General features: G+C 37.8%; 1 protein-coding gene across 4 annotated transcripts in view; it reads right to left on the bottom strand.

Annotated features, from left to right (window-relative positions):
- LOC607149 (cyclic AMP-dependent transcription factor ATF-7) overlaps positions 1–19,414 on the bottom strand; it is an 89,338-nt gene that overhangs the window by 63,709 nt on the left and 6,215 nt on the right. For 3 of the 4 annotated variants that reach the window (XM_038577820.1, XM_038577816.1, XM_038577818.1), the window contains exon 2: positions 3,909–3,977. In XM_038577820.1, the coding sequence (XP_038433748.1) occupies positions 3,909–3,956 (48 nt within the window). In that variant the 5' untranslated portion in view covers positions 3,957–3,977. Of the gene's footprint in view, positions 1–3,908; positions 3,978–11,826; positions 11,952–19,414 lie in introns of all 4 variants that reach the window. The other variant, XM_038577819.1, reaches the window with a different exon arrangement.

The following is a 19,414-nucleotide window of genomic DNA, read 5'->3' on the forward strand; positions in this document are numbered from 1 at the left end:
AAAAACTGGGGAAAAAAGTATCCAAAGGGTAAGTTGTCTAACTACATTTATAAATTCAAGATTACTGTCAGAAACACAGTACAGTTGACCTTTGAACAACACAGGTTTGAATTACACAGGTCCACCTATATGTGGATTTTTTTCTCTTCCTTAGAATTTTCTTAACATTTTCTTTTCTCTGGCTTACTCCATTGTGAGAATATAGTATATAGTGCATATAACATACAAAATGTGGGTTAATCAATTGTTCATGTTAACTGATAAGGTTTCAGGTCAACAGTAGACTATTAGTAATTAAGTTTTTGAGGGGTCAAAATTATATGCAGATTTTTAACTCCCCCAGGTGCTAACCTCTGCATTGTTCAAGAGTCAACTGTAGTTTTTCTTTCTTCCACATACAATAGAATAACTTTAGGATCCACTTTTGAGTAAAACTGTTCCCAAAGCATCAAAAACTTAAAAGACTACCTAAATTCAGCACCAAACTATACTTCTACTATTTTATAACACAGAAGAAAAGCCATTTTACAGTCACAATGGTTTTAGTTAGATGTTATCTTATAAACATTTCAAAAACCCAAACCACTCAAATTCAACCCAAACCTTTGCCACGGGGTATCTGGGGTACTGTTGCCTTAACAACACTAATCCATTCTCTGGAGGCAGCTCTATTAACTATTCCTGTTACCACATTCCATTGAGAGGTATCAGTATGAATATTGCTTTCCCTAAGTTCCTCTTCATGAGAGTGATGAGGCCTCAAGAGAAACAGGTTCTCAACAGGAGAATAGGGATGAAAGGGCTCAAAACACCCTATCATCTGTCTTTTCAGATAAGAATGCAGAGAATACAACCTTCAGCAGCCATCTTTCTTTTAAAAAAGTGCATGCAGCATATTTAGAATTCAGCTGTGTCACATCAGACTTACTGTTGGGAAGTAGATCATGAACAGAATCCAAAAATAACAGCCATTAAAGACCTAGCAACCAAAACATGTTTACGTATCCATTGAAAGCCCGGTGGTTTTGATTATATGGTGGAGAGCATAATCCACTAGTCTATTTTAGGTGAATTTTCCTTTCACCTTCCCTTAATATTAAGGCATAAGATGATTTCTGAGTTTAGGGGGTACACAGGGTAAAGTCTGGGCAGAGAACAGATATCGAACGTAAGATTCCTACAATTTTTGTTGGTTGGTTAAGGATCAGTCTCTTGAATTATAATTTGCTTTCATTCCTTCTTCCTCTAAGTGGTAGAAACCACTAATTTTTGAGGGTTCTATGGCAGTAAGTTCTAAACCATGTCTTGTAAAAGTGATCATGGTTCTTATTACCACTCCTGGGATTTACAGAGTCCTTTTTTTTTTTTTTTAAATTATTCTACCATTTCTGGAATAAAAAATTTGAATCAATGACAGTGGATTATAAATAGCTTGAAGGCCTCAAGTGGCTCCCGGATGAAACCATTTTCAAGGGATATAAGGAAGCTGGATGACAAGCCAAGGGTAGTTTCGCTTTCCCAAATTTATCTTCTCTGCCAGATTTCCACTATTTCATATAATAGAAAGCAATCACAGTAAAGTAAATCTTGCAGAGATCCTACTTGAGAGTTAATTGTTACTAGATATTGGGAGAAACTTGTTAAGAGATTATATAACTAAAGAACTACAATTTTGCCCAACCATAAAGTTCTGACATACAAAGGAGGTAAAGTGATAGATCATGCTCAAAGCCTTAAACTATAGCTTTCTATCCTTTTCTATGAAACAAGTAACTTGAATCCAAAAGAAGGTAGCAACCTCTCTTAGTTCTATATCCACTGAGAGGGGGGAAAAATAGCCTTCAGGACCTACACTAGAGATTATAATGAATCTTAACAACCAAAATACCAGCAAACAATTCAGAAATGAGAGGAAGAAGTAGGGGAAGGAAAAGGCTTATGATAAACAGTATCCAACAATACAAAAGGAACCAAAGTAAAAAGTCCCTAGTATTTTTACCACCTCTAGTCCCAAAAATGCAAAACAAAAAGAAACAAATACAAAACCCTCTGGATCTCACAAATTTCAGTGAAAACTACTCTTTTCTGATGAGTCGGTCTGAAGAAACCTATTTATACCTTTCTTCCTTGGGAGCTTAAGAGATGCCTTTCCAGTGTATTCCTTTACTTTTAAAATCCTTTCTAGTTTCTTTAAGTCCTTGTCTAAGTGGTTTTAAGCATAAAACATAGAAGAGGGGCAGTGAGAAGCTTAAACAATAAGAAAAATAAATTTAAGTATGAGAAAAATAAATCTTTTCACCAATAATGCAGTCTTTTATTTTATTTTATTTTTAAAGATTTTGTTTTTCTATTCATGAGAGACAGAGAGAGAGAGGGAGAGGCAGAGGGAGAAGCAGGCTCCACGCAGGGAGCCCGATGTAGGACTTGATCCTACTTGGGTCTCTAGGATCACGCCCTGGGCTGAAGGCAGGCGCTAAACCACTGAGCCACCCAGGGATCCCCCAATAATGTCGTCTTTTAAAGGGAGGTAAGTGAAAGGGGTCCCAGGTATCAGTGATGGAAATCACAGTAAATACTATTATCAACAAATCCACATACAAAAATTTAGAGGGATCAGGTTTGGTTATGTATTCTAATACAGCTGTCTGAAAAGTGAAACAAAAACAAAGTTAACCTAATTTCCCAAGTGGCTTCTATTGTAAAAGAATAAAATACGAATCATGTTGGAGAAAACATACAGTCAACAATAAAGTTGAAAACTCTGACAAGGAAGGAAATATACCCTATGATGCTGAATACTTCAGAATGCAATGGCTTTTTTAGTCTTTTCTGAATTTTTCAGCTTTTACTGGAACTTGGAATCCTCCTTCTGCCTATCTCTTGTCACTACCCTCATCTCATTGACCTCTCAAATTCCAATTCTTAGGAAATCTCTGGAACTTAACTCTCTTCTTTCTATGGAAGTATTTACAATGTTTAATAGAACTAGTCTGCAATCTCACATACTACCAGTAAGTGTCACTGGGGAGTCACATGGCATATTCCTAACTGAACAGAAATTCAACCCTTCAGGTTCCATAAAATCAATTCATGAAGGCTGATAAAACTTCCTTTGTATTCCTTTCTTCATCTTTTGTGGAACATGGCAGTAGAGGAGGGTCTAGGAAAAAGAGTTAAGAAGGTGCAAAATTGGGGGAAGGGGGATAAAAAGGCAGTTTCAACAAAATTACTTGATTAAAAAAGCATATAATAAAAAATATCTGACACATAATGTACACATATGCAAATAATAATATGGCAGCTGACACACAGAACAAGGCATTTCATGGCATCAGAGAGGGAAGATGGCTGAGAATCTTGTACTTTCTATATTGCTGTGAGATCTCAGGTTCTATGTCGGATTTGTATTTCCTACTTAGACAAGATATTTGCCTTAGCTACCAACAATGAATTGGTCCAAAGAAACTTTTTTTTCTTATTTAAAAAAAATCCATTAGACTCCAGCAAATTGGGGTTCATGATGCACAGGGTACATTCTCAGCTGCCTACTCTAAATATGTTAAGCAGACTTTTATATCCACAAAGGTTGAGGAAAAGATATTTCTAAACTTGTTTTATATTTAGATGGATAGCTTTAGAAAGGAGGAGAGAGCAACATGTATTCCTCAACACTGTGTGTTGGGAAACAAACACCAGTAGAATAACAATATGAAAGAGAGCAAGGCAGATTTCATTACGGTAGAGTGCCTACACTTCCTCATAACATGGATTTACACACTGCAAATCCTCTGATCTGATTACCTCCAGTGATCACGTAAAATACCGGCTTTAAACTCTTTGCCTTAGTGATAAAACAGCCACTTTGATTCACAACGAGACATTCACAATAAAGTATATTGTAAACGTACCTGTCCACAGCCCGGGGCATTGCACACAAACGGTCTGTCGTCTCCCATATTTCATATAGCAGAGCGGAGCTGAGGAGGGGGAGGCAGGGGGAAAAGTTATGTTAAATACGCTGGAGTTTAAAAAAAAAAAAAGTGCTTCAAAAATATCAAGCCTAGAAACAGGTGTTCCAAGAATGCTGTCTATCAAAGCTATAAACACAGGCTACTTTGGGGAGACCCATTAGACAGGTGGCATATGATCTATTGTGCCTCAACTGAAACTTTTAATTAGAAAAACTGAGACCTAAATAGTCAAGGAATTCCAAACCTTTTGCTAGATTTTCCCTCTTTCTGCTACAGTATATAACATGCTCCTCTAGTCTGCTGAATTACAATCAGTGCAGTTCCCTATGTCAATAAATCCACTGAACATTCGATGCGGAAGCCATATTTCTGAACTAGAGAAGACCAAAATTTGTCATTTAATTAATTAAGGGATTATAGGAGGGGTGCTCCATTTTACAGGGCTATAATCTGACTCCCTGGTGTATAAACTACGAGACTGTTGGCAAGGGCCATTTATCCCAGATTATTGCCAAAGAAAACAAAGCACCCATCCTATTGGGCTACATGGGAAATGATTTTCATTAATAAAAAAATAAAAATAAAAACCTTCTCTCCCCACTGGGAGCCTCCTTCTCCCCCCACCAATCGTCTGTGGCAAATGGAGAAATATCGGTGCCCTTCCCCCTCTAATTCTATTTATGGCTAGGTTTTTAAAAGCAGCAATAAAACAAATGTCGACTCTTTGGGGGTTTACTGGGTGAATATGTTCCGGCTGTTTGTGCTGCTCTCGGCCAGAGTTCTTGGGCTGCTCTGTTGCAGCCAACAGATGTGTGCTGCTGCAGGGGATAAAAGAAATGGCACTAAAAGGCATCACCATCCATCCTCTCTATTTCTCTGAAGAATTTAACAGGGCTTATACTGTTGTTGTTTTTTAATTATTGAAGCTAAACTCTTGAAATGTTCATCGAAATTCTTTGTCAAAGAACAATAATTCCAGTATGAATGTGTTGGGGAAATTTCTCACTTTCCAACTAAGAAAAAAACAGAGGTAGAGATGGATAAGGATGAGAAATGCAAATTATAGTAAAATATTCCTAAAAGAGAAACAGGGTTGGGGGTGGGGCACAAAGATAGTCCTCATGGAATAAACTCCTAAAGAATATTTTCAAACAACTTTCTACAAGAAAGAAAGGTGTATAAAAGAGTACTAACATGGGAAGATGAAAGAGGAAGAATCATAATTCGAATATGCCTAGAAACAACTTCAGAACTGTAATCAAATTCAAATTTTTATCTTGGAGATAAAGCAAAATGTCAGGTTAACTTCACTCAGGTCTGCATTAAAATAAAATGTTAAAGTACTGGACTGAATTTGGTAATCAGAAAACCATGCTTAAAACTCAGAGGGTTTAAAAAAAAAAAACAGAAAACAAAAACAAAAAAACTCAGAGGGTAGCTAGGTAACATCTCTCCTACTCTCTTCAGACTCACTCTGGGGTTGGAAACCAGTATTTCTCGTACTCTGTGTGATCAGTAATTCTACAACTAATCAGTGTTTAAAATTGTGGGTGTTCCATAAAATAGAAGGGGCTTCTTAGTCATCTTTCAGTGTGCTAAGAACAGGGTTTAACTATGAAGGAAACTGATGCTGCAGCATTGCTGTAATGGAAGAGAGCCTGTATGTACATAGGTGTACACAGATTTATATCACATTTAGCCAGGATAAATTGCTTCAATAAATTCTGTTCCTAGGAGAAGCCAGCTGAAGCTGATGATTGGGTACTGGGAAAATGAGAGCTTTATTCTTCTTCACACAGCCCCAGGACACGGGGGTTTTCTGGTTTGTTTGTTTTAAATACATGATGATTTTTAGCACTTTCTGGAACTATGACATAGTGCAAAAAATAAATATAAAGTAAATAACAGTAAATAAATGCAAAGACCACAGCCATTATGACTGAAAATTCAGAACATTTCTGGAAAGCAATTCATCTCTGGAAAAATTCCTAACTGCTGTGCTGGAGATAATTTTATTTCCTAGTCCCAAACTCTGCTTTCCTAATATAATCATGAAATGAGAATTTTATTTCAACAAGGTCCTGTAGCATATTTTTAACCAGGAGGTAAACTACAAGGGCTAGAGCAGACATAACATAAGGACCTGGTAGCATTCCTTCCTTTTACATTGGTTCTGTTATTTGAGGCTAAATTCTAGTTACAGGAGAAAAAGGGTGCTTGCTGGCTGAGGAGTAGGGCAGCACTGGCATAGGAAGTGATTAAATAAACTCTGGAATGGTTTCCCTCCAACCACAAAATTCAAAATTTAACTTGGTTTTCTTGGTTTTGTACAATCATATCACGATAAATGGCTTCCAAGTTTTATTTAACTGCATCCTTACTAGGAAATAGAAATGAAAAATCATGATTTGCTAAAAGAAAACAAAAGGCAAAACCAAGTTGGGGAAAAAGTATTAAATGTATCAGAAGCATTTTCAGGGCTCTGAAACACTCTAACAATCACTAACTAGGATTTCCTGCTTCCTTCCCACGTTACTGGCTTTTTGTTTTACCATTTTCACCAAAAGGAGGATCACAATGGGAGGAAAAAGGCCCTCTTTCTTAAATACCCACAATTATTCTGAAATCATTCCTCAGTCTCTTGCTCCTTTTCATTTCCATCATTCTTGCTTTTTCACTTTAAAGTGACTTGTCTTTTTAAAGAATACATAACAACAATAATGATCTGTTCTCCCACTTAAAAAAAAATCCAGCTTATATCTTTTAAAATTCCCAGTGTGCTGCATCAATTGCTACACATAAGAAATGCCATTGCTTATTTCTATTTGATACTTAAAACAAATCTCTAATGAGATAGGTCAAAATGATGCCTTCTCAAAACAAAAAACACCACATTTCTGTAGTAAAAACAGACTGAGACAAAGGTGAAATCTTGAATATAGATGCTCCCATTCACCAGAATTTAACTCACAGCCCATTTGTAACTGTACAACTTGACAAATAGATCACGTGTCTGGGCATGACACTCACGTCTGTCGTCTGCTCCTCGATCTATCTATTCCCTAGGATGAAACTCAAGCATTTTATAGAACTAACCAATAAATGACAGGCAAAGGATACACAAATTAAGAGACATTTCCAGGAGAAGTGAGATGCTTTCAGAGGAGATTTCCCACCGCCCCCCCAGAGATCTTAAAACAAGAAAACAAAGATTCAGAAAAAGGCTGTCTTAGAAGCCAAGTCTGCAGAGGAAAAGGCTCATGTACTGAGTCACCATAATGCATAAATGATAAAAATTACTATTTACTCAGATGAGAGAAAGTTATCTGAATGCTGGGAGAGAAGTAAAGAAAATCCAAGATATAGAGACTGATTTTTAATAACTGGGATAATTTCATAAAACCTACGTTAAATAGTTTTGTCAGAGCCAGAAGTATATCCTAAAATGGTCAATGTGCAAATAAGAAAACAGATCATCTGTGTGTGTATATGCATATTTATCTTTTTTTCTTTTTTTAACAGAATGAGAAAGAATAGAATAGAATTTGGAATAAAATAATAGAACTTGGAAGCCATTTATCGTGATATGATTGTACAAAACCAAGAAAACCAAGTTAAATTTTGAATTTTGTGGTTGAAGGGAAACCATTCCAGAGTTTATTTAATCACTTCCTATGCCAGTGCTGCCCTACTCCTCAGCCAGCAAGCACCCTTTTTCTCCTGTAACTAGGTAGAAAACAGAAAATTTAGCCTCAAATAACAGAACCAATGTAAAAGGAAGGAATGCTACCAGGTCCTTATGTTATGTCTGCTCTAGCCCTTGTAGTTTACCTCCTGGTTGAAAATATGCTACAGGACTTTGTTGAAATAAAATTCTTGTTTTGTGATTATATTATATTAGTGTTATATTAGTCTGTCACTGAGGACTACAAAGTCAGTTCTCTGGACCCAGTGGTAGTGTGATTATTTCTTTGGTAACCAATTGCTGTTCATAAAATGGCCCAACTTTAGTAAGGAATAAAAGCCAGGTACAAACACACCCAAAGGCCTGTTCTTAGGTTCCTAATAACAAAAACCAGATACTGCTAAGTACAGAAAATGAGAAAAGAATATGCACCATTAATATCAAAGATTCATGAAAATCTAGAAGGGGTTCAGACTAGCTATCATTCATTCATTCAAAAAAACATTACCAAGAACTAAATGCCAGGCAAAGTAGACATAAAAATAAAAAGATAATAATCCTTTGCAAAAAAAAATTTTTTTTTTCACTCATCTGTGTCAAAGAAAAACTAGAGCTAGGAAGTAGTTAAAGTAAAAAACAGTTGCTAGTCAGAACTATTGCAATAGGGGAAAAGAAACCTCAGTATAGAACTGGGCTCAATTCTGAATACATCATGGGTAAGTGGAAATTTATAGCCAAGGACCATGGTGGGGGTTAATGGGTGGAAAATTACTGAGTTTGAAACATCAGGAGAAGGGGGGTTTCTGACTTAAACCAACCTAACAAGATTCTTGCTAAAGACCCGCCAGGATAATCAGATATAACCTGGAAGATGGTCAAAGATGAAGAACCTGATCAGATATGAAGGTGATATCAATGGTGGGGATTCTTGCTAAAGCTGGATCTTACAAGAAAGTACACGGATAGGTCTAAAAGAAGGTTCAGGAACCTGCCTAAAGTTTGATCAAAGAATCTTTGTCAAAAAAAAAGAATCTTTGTCATCTGGCATGAGAGACAGGTAAGTGGTAAGAATGGCTTACTTTACAAGTTCAATTAGTCAGAGATTGATCATTGTACATATTAGATACCTTGATATTTCTTATTCTTTATGTTCATTTATCAAATTCTTTTGCTAGACAATTCCAGAATATAGGCATGAACACAAAAAGAGGGGTTAAAAGTCTTGGTAAAAGATCTGACAACGGGGCCGCCCGGGTGGCTCAGCGGTTTACTGCCGCCTTCGGATCAGGGCATGATCCTGGAGACGCCGGATCGAGTCCCACCTCGGGCTCCCTGCATGGAACCTGCTTCTCCCTCGGCCTGTGTCTCTGCATTTCTCTCTCTCTCTGTGTCTCTCATGAATAAATAAATAAAATCTTTAAAAAATATATATCTGACAAGGACAAAGTCTGAAATTTACTTTGTGGGTCAAAAAGTAAATATAGTAAGTAAATATAGTCAGTTTTAAAATTCATCAATTCACTGGGGCACCCAGGTGGCTCAATCAATTAAGCATCTGGTCTCAGCTCAGGTCTTTTTTTTTTTTTTTTTTTTTTTTAAAGATTTTATTTATTTATTCATGAGAGACACAGAGAGAGAGAGGCAGAGACACAGGCAGAGGGAGAAGCAGGCTCCATGCAGGGAGCCCGATGTGGGACTCGATTCTCAGTCTCGAGGATCACGCCCTGGGCTGAAGGCAGCGCTAAACCGCTGGGCCACCCAGGCTGCCCTCAGCTCAGGTCTTGATATCAAGGTCATGGGTTCAAGCCCCACCTTGAGCTCCATGCTGCACATGGGGCCTACCTAAGAAAAAAACCAACAACAAAAAACCCTTAAAATTAATCAATTCGGGCAGCCCCGGTGGCTCAGGGGTTTAGCTCCACTTTTGGCTCAGGGCGTGACCCCCGGGTCCTGCGATAGAGTCCCATGTCCGGCTCCCTGCATGGAGCCTGCTTCTCCCTCTGCCTGTGTCTCCGCACCCCGCCCCCCCCCCACCATGAGTCTCTCACGAATAAATAAATAAATAATCTTTAAAAAAATTCATCAATTCACTGAATACTTTATTCATTGCCTATCCCACACTCTAGGCCCCAGAATTTAACAATGAATGAGACAGATACAGTCTCTACAGTTACAATGCTTACTTACACTCCAGGTAAACAAAATAATTTTAGATGAATAGCAGATAACTGCTATGAAATGAAATGGTGATGTGTTACTGGTTAGGAGCAGACTACTTTAGTTTCATGAATAAAAGGGAAATGGCTGTATTATCTGTGACTAAATAGGGAATGGGGTAGGATACAGAGATCTAGGTTAAAACTTCTGGAAGCCTTTGTTTCCTCTCATAACACAGTTGATTTTCAGTAAATACTTATTAATTTAATGTGAAGCCAATATTCAAGTAAACTGCTGAAATTCTACACTTATATTCCAGTTTTTTCAGAAAGTTGCTGGGTCCACAAAACAACTGCTATCCAGGTATTTATGTATTTAGAGCTAAACATGTTTGACATATTTTTTTTTAACGATTTTATTTATTTATTCATGAGAGACACGCAGAGAGAGAGGCAGAGACACAGGAGGAGGAAGAAGCAGGCTCCCTGCAGGGAGCCTGATGCAGGACTCGATCCCAGGACTCTGGGATCATGCCCTGAGCCTAAGGCAGGCGCTCAACTGCTGAGCCACCCAGGCATCCCAAGATATATCTTAACATAAAAGAATGCAGCAGGGCAGCCCGGGTGGCTCAGCGTATTAGCGCTGCCTTCAGCTCATGGTGTGATCCTGGAGACCCAGGATCGAGTCCCACATCGGGCTCCCTGCATGGAGCCTGCTTCTCCCTCTGCCTGTGTCTCTGCCTCTCTCTCTCTCAATGTCACTCACTCACTCACTCATGAATGAATGAATAAATAAAGCAGCAGAGGATGCCTGCCTGGCTCTGTAGGTAGAGCAGGTGACTCTTGATCTCCGGGTTGGAGTTCAAACCCCACACTGGGTGTGGAGCCTACTTAAAAAAGAAAATGAAAAAATAAAATCTTAAAAAAAAAAAAAAAAAAAAAAAGAAACATTAAAAAAAAAAGACTGCAGAGACGCCTGCGTGGCTCAGAGGTTGAGCGTCTGTCTGTCTTCGGCTCGGGGTGTGATCCCGGGGTCCAGGATCAAGTCCCACATCGGGTTCTCTGCAAGGAGCCCACTTCTCCCTTTGCCTATGTTTCTGCCTCTCTCTGTCTCTCATGAATAAATAAAATCTTAAAAAAAGAATGTAGCAGAAATTCTTATACCTTCATATAAGATTTTTGGGAGGGGGATCTCTGGGTGGCTCAGCAGTTTAGTGTCTGCCTTTGGCCCGGGGCATGATCCTGGAGTCCCGGGATCGAATCCCACATCGGGCTCCCTGCATGGAGCCTGCTTCTCCCTCTACCTGTGTCTCTGCTTCTCTCTCTCTCTCTCTCTGTATCTCTCATGAATAAATAAATAAAAAATCTTAAAAAAAAAAAAAGATTTTTGTGAGTACATATTGGAATAATCTTTCCGGAAAGCAAGCTGGAAATATATATTTACTTATTTACTTTAAAATTATTTATTTAAAATAAATAAAATCTTTAAAAAATAAAATAAATAAAATTATTTATTTGACAGAGAGATAGAGAGCGTGCACATGTAGGGGGAAAGGCAGGCAGAGGGAGAGGGAGAAGCAGGCTCTTTGTTGAGCAAGGAGCCTGATGTGGGACTCAATCCCAGGACCCTGGGATCATGACCTGAGCCAAAAGCAGACCCTTAATCAACTGAGCCACCCAGGTGCTCCTGGCAATATTTATATTAAGTGTCTTAAAATGTTTTGCATCCTTTGAATAATCATTCTTTCTTCAGGACTTTATTCTGAGGTTAAAGCCCAAAACATGACCACTTATATACTTATATATTAAAATGTTCATCATAGTCATATTTATAACAACTAGGAAAAAAGAACAGGAATTAAATGTTTAAGAAGAATGGATCAATATAAGATACTGCCTTATAATAGACTATTTTTAAGTTGTTAAAAATAATGTTTCTGAAAGCTATTTAATGACCTATAAAATGCTATACATTCTGTAGGGAAAAAGGCAGGATATAAAATTGCATATGTACCATAATTCCAATCTATAAAAAAGCAAACAAAATATGGGCGCCTGGCTGGCGGTCAGTAGAACATGCAACTCTATGACTCTTGATCTCGGGGTCCTAATTCAAGCCCAACGTGGGCATGGAGTGTACTGAAAAGAAAAAAAAAAAAAGTAATAAGCATAGAAAAAGATAAGGGAATTAGCATCAAATGTTAATAATGGTTATCTCTGGGTAATGGTATTCCAGGTGATTTTGTTTTCTTCTTTGTACCTTCAGCATTTTCAAGTCTATAATGATCAGAGATTTCTTTTAAAAAATAAAAAATAATATAATGTAATCTAATAAAAAATGATCCGCATGACTCAAAAAAATGTCTATGAGTTTTAAAAAAGGGCTCACATCTGCTAGACTATTCTAAAGCACTGAACAGGGCAGCCCAGGTGGCTCAGCGGTTTAGCGCTACGCTACCTTCAGCCCTGAGGCATGATCCTGGAGGCCGGGGATCGAGTCCCACGTAGGGCTCCCTGCGTGGAGCCTGCTTCTCCCTCTGCCTGTGTCTCTGCGCCTCTCTCTCTCATGAATAAATAAATAAAATCTTAAAAAAATAAAATAAAATAAAGCACTGAACAATATATTTACAAATCATACAAGGTTGTTCATTCTCTACTACAAAGTGACAGAACCAACAAGTTCAAAATGGACTACCAAAAAAATCTTTCTAAAATTATAAACTAACAGCTTCATATAGAAATAGACAAGGTGGAAACTTAAACATATCGATACACAGGGTAATCAAGCAATTCAAGATAGTTCCTCCTTTGTTACCTTCAAGGACCCATTTTCAGAATCCTGTGAATGTTCCCCAGTGAGTATTACTTATATTAAACACTTAGAAATTGTCCCAGCCATTCATCACAAAGAGAATAAAGAGAACTGAAACCAAGCTTAGCAGGTACTAAATGCCTTTCAGCGCAGCTATAAACAAGGTAAAAAATTTAGACAGGCACCCAAACAGAGCTCTATGGGCTCCATTCCTTTATGATATTAAAAAGAAAGAAATTATATACAAACAGTTCTCTTCCAAGAACATAACTTTGGATACCAAGTTTCAGACTCTAAGATAATTTAGCTGCTGCTAAGCAAAGAGTACAAACACCAAAGATCTCTACCACAGCAGTCTCAACATTTTATTCTCCACTGGATACTCAGTGTTGCTGTGATTTGCATTACATTTAGAAAATTGATTTAAGGAAAAGATGCCAATAAACATATGAACTGTGAGACTATAATGCACATTGTATGAACCTCAGAAAACAAAGCAAACTCAAGTTTTACTAGGTAGTAGATTATTTAGGAATTGAAATTTCTGTTCATAAATTCTGGGTTTGTTTTCCACTATATTATTTAGCATAAAACAGTTTAGCATATATTATTTCACTAGTAGGTAAATCAGCTGCCCCAGAGGGATTATACAGAAAGCACATATATCACTATAATCTTAAACTAACTTGCCTTACTGTTTTATATCAGGGTTTTTGTAAAGCATTTTGCTAACAGACTGGAAAACTGAGGTAGAAAGATATTAAAAAAAACAAAACAAAAAAAAAACAGACAAAAGATGAGTCAAAAGGTTGAGGCTGGCTTGAATCCTAGTTACCTATTCTCACATGCCTCAAAGAAGATATAAAAATGGAGAGCACATCTTTTTAGAACTCCTGAAAGTTGGGGGGATCCCTGGGTGGCGCAGCAGTTTGGCGCCTGCCTTTGGCCCAGAGCGCGATCCTGAAGACCCGGGATTGAATCCCACATCGGGCTCCCGGTGCCTGGAGCCTGCTTCTCCCTCTGCCTGTGTCTCTGCCTCTCTCTCTCTCTGTGACTATCATAAATAAATAAAAAATTAAAAACAACAAAAAAAAAGAACTCCTGAAAGTTGTATAGTAATCTACATATTATATAACTACTTCCAACTGAATTGTGGTATTTCCAAAAATTTACACACAATGTTTCTTATATGTTTACTATACAAATAAATGTCCAGAAATATGAATTGGAGGGACTACAAAGTCTTGGAGCATTATTTTTGTCTAGGAAAATTAAATAATGTTCATAGTTTTAAGTATGTTTATTATAATAATCTTTAAATTCACAATCCAGTTATAGTGTATTTCAAGGACTGGCAAGCTTTGGTCGGTGGGTCAAATTCAGCCTGCCACCTGTTTTTATATGGCCCACGAGCTAAGAATGGTTTCTACATTTTTAAGTGGTTGAAAAAAAACAAAAGAAGAATATTTCATGACACATAAAAATGATATGAAGTTCAAATTTTAGTTTCCATAAAAAAGTTTTATGGGGGGCAGTGCCTGGGTGGCTCAGCCTTTGGCTCAGGTCATGATCCCAGGTGCAGGGATCGAGTCCCACATTGGGCTCCCCACAGGAAGCCTGCTTCTCCCTTTGCCTGTGTCTCTGCCTCTCTCTTTCTCTGTCTCTCATGAATAAATAAAACTTAAAAAAAAAAAGTGTTATGGACATACAGCCATGCTTATCCTTTGCATGTTGTCTATGGCTTCTTAGGTGCTACAATGGCAGAGTTGAGTAGTTACAAACAGACCTCATGCCTGCAAATCCTGGTATTTATGAAAACTATTAGTTTGCAAACTTCTGGTATTTATGAATAACTATTATTAAATAAAATACATGATTAATTAGAAGATCCCAATTATGACAAATGTCAAAGTGTACATGTTAATCATTAATAAGAGCTTTTATAATGTGACTATTTGAGTACTAATTCCTTTTTTTAATATAAATTTTAAAAACTAGTTGTTGTTTTTTTTTTAAGTAGGCTCCACACCCAGCATGGAGCCCAATGCAGGGCTCAAACTCACGACTGTAAGATCAAGACCTGAACTATGATTAAGAGTCGGACATTTAACCAACTGAGCCATCCAGGTGCCCCCCCCTTTTATTTAAATTTATGTCTTCTCGGGCAGCCCCAGTGGTGCAGCGGTTTAGCGCCGCCTGCAGCCCAGGACGTGATCCTGGAGACCCTGGATCGAGTCCCCACATCAGGCTCTCTGTATGATGCCTGCTTCTCCCTCTGCCTGTGTCTCTGCCTCTCTCTCTCTGTCTCTATGAATAAATAAATAAAATCTTTAAAAAAAAAATTTATGTCATCTCTACACCCATCATGGGGTGCAAACTACAACTCAAGAGTAATATGCTCTTCTGACTGAGCTGGTCAGGTGCCCAAGAAATTAGGTTTTCTTAAAATAAGTTTAATTAAGCTGGCTTGGTAATTGTCATCTTTTGCATATTCACCTGGGCACCATGAAAAATACAGATTCCTGGATTTTCTTGGCTTTGGGCCCCAAGAATCTACACTTTAAAAAACACCCAGGGAAATTCCGATGCAAATGGTTAGTAACCCAGCCTTTGAGAGGCACTAAAATGGTTGGAGAGCTTATGTTCTTCCATATAGTAAACAGCCGAATTTTTCCAGTTTGGTACTATAAAACAGCAGTTCTCAAAATAGGCTCCAGGGATCTCCACAGATCTCTAAAACCCCTTTAGAGGGTTCATGGGTATTCAAGTCATACATGGATAAAAGATCTATTTAAAGGGCAAGACAGGGACGCCTGGGTGGCTCAGAGGTTGAGCATCTGCCTTCGGCTCAGGGAGTGATCCTGGAGTCCCAGGATCGAGTCCCATATTGGGCTCCTTGCATGGAGCCTGCTTCTCCTGTCTCTGCCTCTGTGTCTTGTCTCTTATAAATACGTAAATAGGGATCCCTGGGTGGCGCAGCGGTTTGGCGCCTGCCTTTGGCCCAGGGCGCGATCCCGGAGACCCGGGATCGAATCCCACATCAGGTTCCCATCCCAGAGACCCGGGATCGAATCCCACATCAGGTTCCCGGTGCATGGAGCCTGCTTCTCCCTCTGCCTGTGTCTCTGCCTCTCTCTCTCTCTCTCTGTGACTATCATAAATAAATTTAAAAAAAAATTAAAAAAAAATACGTAAATAAAATCTTAAAAATAAATAAATCTTTTTTAAAAATTAAAAAATAAAGGGCGAGATAGGCCAAGATACCACAGATATGGTTTCAGATTCTACACAATAGCTAACCTTTAAGAAACTATCACATTTTGGATTCTGGTATAGTATCAAAGAAGATCGATCGATCTACCTATCTATCTTTCTATCAATCAACTACTATCTAAAAAGAATCTTTCCTTTTCCTAGATGCCTCAGTCAGTTGAGCATCGGACTCTTGATTTCAGCTCAGGTTATGATCTCCTGGGTTGGGGATCAAGTCCTGTGTCCAACACTGTGCTCAGCGGGGAGTCTGCTTGAAGAGTCCTTCTATCTGCCCCTCCCCCACCTCAAATAAATAAATCTTACCAAAAAAATCTCTCCTTTTCCTATTAGTATTTGTATGAGCCCAGGTTATCTTCATATACTTCAACCAAAACAACCTATTTTAACAGACTAAATGCAGAAACAGATATGAGAATCCAGCTGTTTTCTATTAAGCCAGACATTAAAGAGGTTTGAAGCCCTCCCCTAAATTTTTTTGACACTGTAAGTTTTTATGTTGTTATTTTAAAGTAAATATTTTTTCAATTTCTCCATTTTAATTTCTAAAATGCTCCATATCAATAGATATAAGCAAGACAAACCAAAGCCCTTTGGACAAGTCCCAACCAATTATGAAGAGTATAAAGGGGTAGGTACTGAGACCATATGTAGTTTGAGACTCACTGCTTTAAGAAATAAACAGTAGGGTACCCTGAATTGATCAAAGAGAAAGTTAAAATTAATTTCTGGATTTTGAGCTCTGACATGCAAGGACAGGTTTCAAAAAAAGGAGCCAGCTTAAATAGACCAAATAGTTTTGTAGCAAATGACTGAAAACAGATGGGAGTGAGAATTAGGCTGAATCATAAGTTAGGCAACACATGGCCAAAGCTTGGAGCCTATCTGGGAGCAGCTTCATATAGGCAACTACTTGACTAGAACTTTTTTTTTAAGTCTCTCTAGGCTTTTGGAGGATTCAAGGAACTATTTTAAGCTAGCCTCAGAAAGGTTAATAAAGCAAAAACAAAGAAGCAACAACTTGCTAAAATGACAGCAGGAAGCCAAGTTAGAAGTAACTAGGGAACATTATACCTATGTTTGGTCTCAATATGCATTTTAGAAGTTGAAAAATTCCTGAAAACTGGTAGGCAGTCAAAAATCTAATGCTGTATTTTGGGTTTTTTCCTACTCATCTTCAGATAAAAAGTATCATCCCTAAAACAATACATCAATAGCAATCAACCCCAAAACACTAATCTTAAAGGATAAATCTAAGATCTTCATGGACTTAATTTCTTTTAATTTTTTTTTTAAGATTTTATTTATTCATGAGAGACAGAGAAAGAGAGAGGCAGAGACCCAGACAGAGGGAGAAGCAGGCTCCATGCAGGGAGCCCGATCCCTGGTCTCCAGGACAACACCCTGGGCTGAAGGCAGCGCTAAACCACTGAGCCACCCAGGCTGCCCAAATTTCTTTTAATTTAAATAGACTACAAACAATAACAAACAAGATAGACTTTAATATTAAATTCTAGTATGAGTTCAGTACCAGTTAGGAAATTGCCACAATATCCCATAATGACAATCATGGAGATGCTTAGAAATTCTCACAGATTGAAAAAAAAAATCTATTTTCTAAGACTGTCTACACACTGGCAACACAGTGATCTATTTGGGGTATTCTTTTTTTTTTTTTTTTAATTTTTATTTATTTATGATAGGCACACAGTGAGAGAGAGAGAGGCAGAGACACAGGCAGAGGGAGAAGCAGGCTCCATGCACCGGGAGCCTGACGTGGGATTTGATCCTGGGTCTCCAGGATCGCGCCCTGGGCCAAAGGCAGGCGCTAAACCGCTGCGCCACCCAGGGATCCCTATTTGGGGTATTCTAATGCTCACTGACTTTCAACAGTTCCCAACACAGATGTGTAAGTATCAGCAAACTACTGCTTGCCCAAAACTTAAAAAAACAAAGAAAATGGTGCTACAGGAGACAAGTTACTACCAGAAATACCAGAAAAACCATGTTAAATAAAACCAACATGGTGTTACTCAAGTTTGATAAAGCTTAAATAAACATTACTGGCAAGAAACTTGGTGCCAACACAAATCATTTACAGCAGTCATATGTTCTAGTCAATAAATCATCCTGTTTTTATAATATAGTCAGTCATATTCCTGTTCAGAAAGAATAATTATGTTGTTATTTTTTAATCTGAAAAAAATGTAATTTTTCTACTGCATGGTAAATTTTAAGCCCCAAATACAATCTAACCAATTTAGCATATAAATCTCCTTTGTCCACTATGTCAGCAAGAAGTACTATACCAGATAAGAAGTATTAACAGGTAATTCCACTCAAAACAAGTTGGATTTTGTGAGAAGGTAGGGCAATAGCAAAACAACACTGTCCCACGGAGGCACAAGCCACAAGCTCACAAAATGACTTTTTAAGCTAAATCTTGGCTCCTGTTAAGACTTTCATAATTGATATTTACCAAGAATAAACGCAGTATTGAATAGAAAAGAGAAACTATTTTTTTTGAAGTGAACTCTACGTACAACATAGGGCTCGAACTCACAACCCCAAGACCAAGAGTCACATGCTCTACTGACTGAGGCAGCCAGGCGTCACAAAAAGAGAAACTTTTTACACACTCGGGTTTCAAGCCTATGAGAACATTCAAAATTAAAATTACCAAAAGATGAGAAAAGGCTAACAAAGTAAAGTGGTGAGTTTGTAATGAGTTTTGTTCTCCTATTAAATGTTCTCATATCCCTCATAAGATTACTGCGTAACTCACATTTGCCTTGGGAAATCTTTCCTATATGTCTGCCTACAAAGTTTTAAAAACTAGATAAAAAATTTGTCTTTTTATAAGATTTTTCCTGAAATATAACAGTCATCCTTCCTCTCTAAGGAAGCCAAGTAGTATACATTTACTTTCAAAACTAAACTGAATTTTCTTCATTGTATACCGGCAGTACGTATATTATTCAGACACTTTCTCCCACCCCCAACACATACACACAAAATTTCTAAACAAAGGGATAAACAAGAGAAGGGAAGGAAACAAAATACTATGGCTTAACAGGGAAAAAAAACAAACATTCTTTCAACACAAAGCATCCATCAGGGAAATTCTGGAGAGAAAATATCATGATGAAATATTTTAAGACATGACATGACCCTAATGCAAAATATTTATTGTTGTTTTTTGTTTTGTTTTGTTTCTCAAAGGAATTGTTTCTTGACACTTATTCCCACTGGGTCAGTAGAACCACTTCAATTTCATTTTCTTTACAGTCTATTTTTCTTTCTGATTCTTCAATAGTAAGTTTTTTTTATCTGAGTTTCTATTTATGAATGTTTGGGATGGAAAGGACCTTGAGGGGTCATCAAGGCCTTCCTTCTGCTTTCCAGGAGAATTCGTAACTAAATAATCTCAGATGGTGAGAAGCTATCAAAAGAAGATGCATTCTGTCCCTAACAGCATGCTACTTCATTTCACACAGACATTTCCATTCATAATTTGCAA

Source organism: Canis lupus, chromosome 27 (genome assembly GCF_011100685.1).
Source record: "Canis lupus familiaris isolate Mischka breed German Shepherd chromosome 27, alternate assembly UU_Cfam_GSD_1.0, whole genome shotgun sequence".
NCBI lineage: Eukaryota > Metazoa > Chordata > Mammalia > Carnivora > Canidae > Canis > Canis lupus.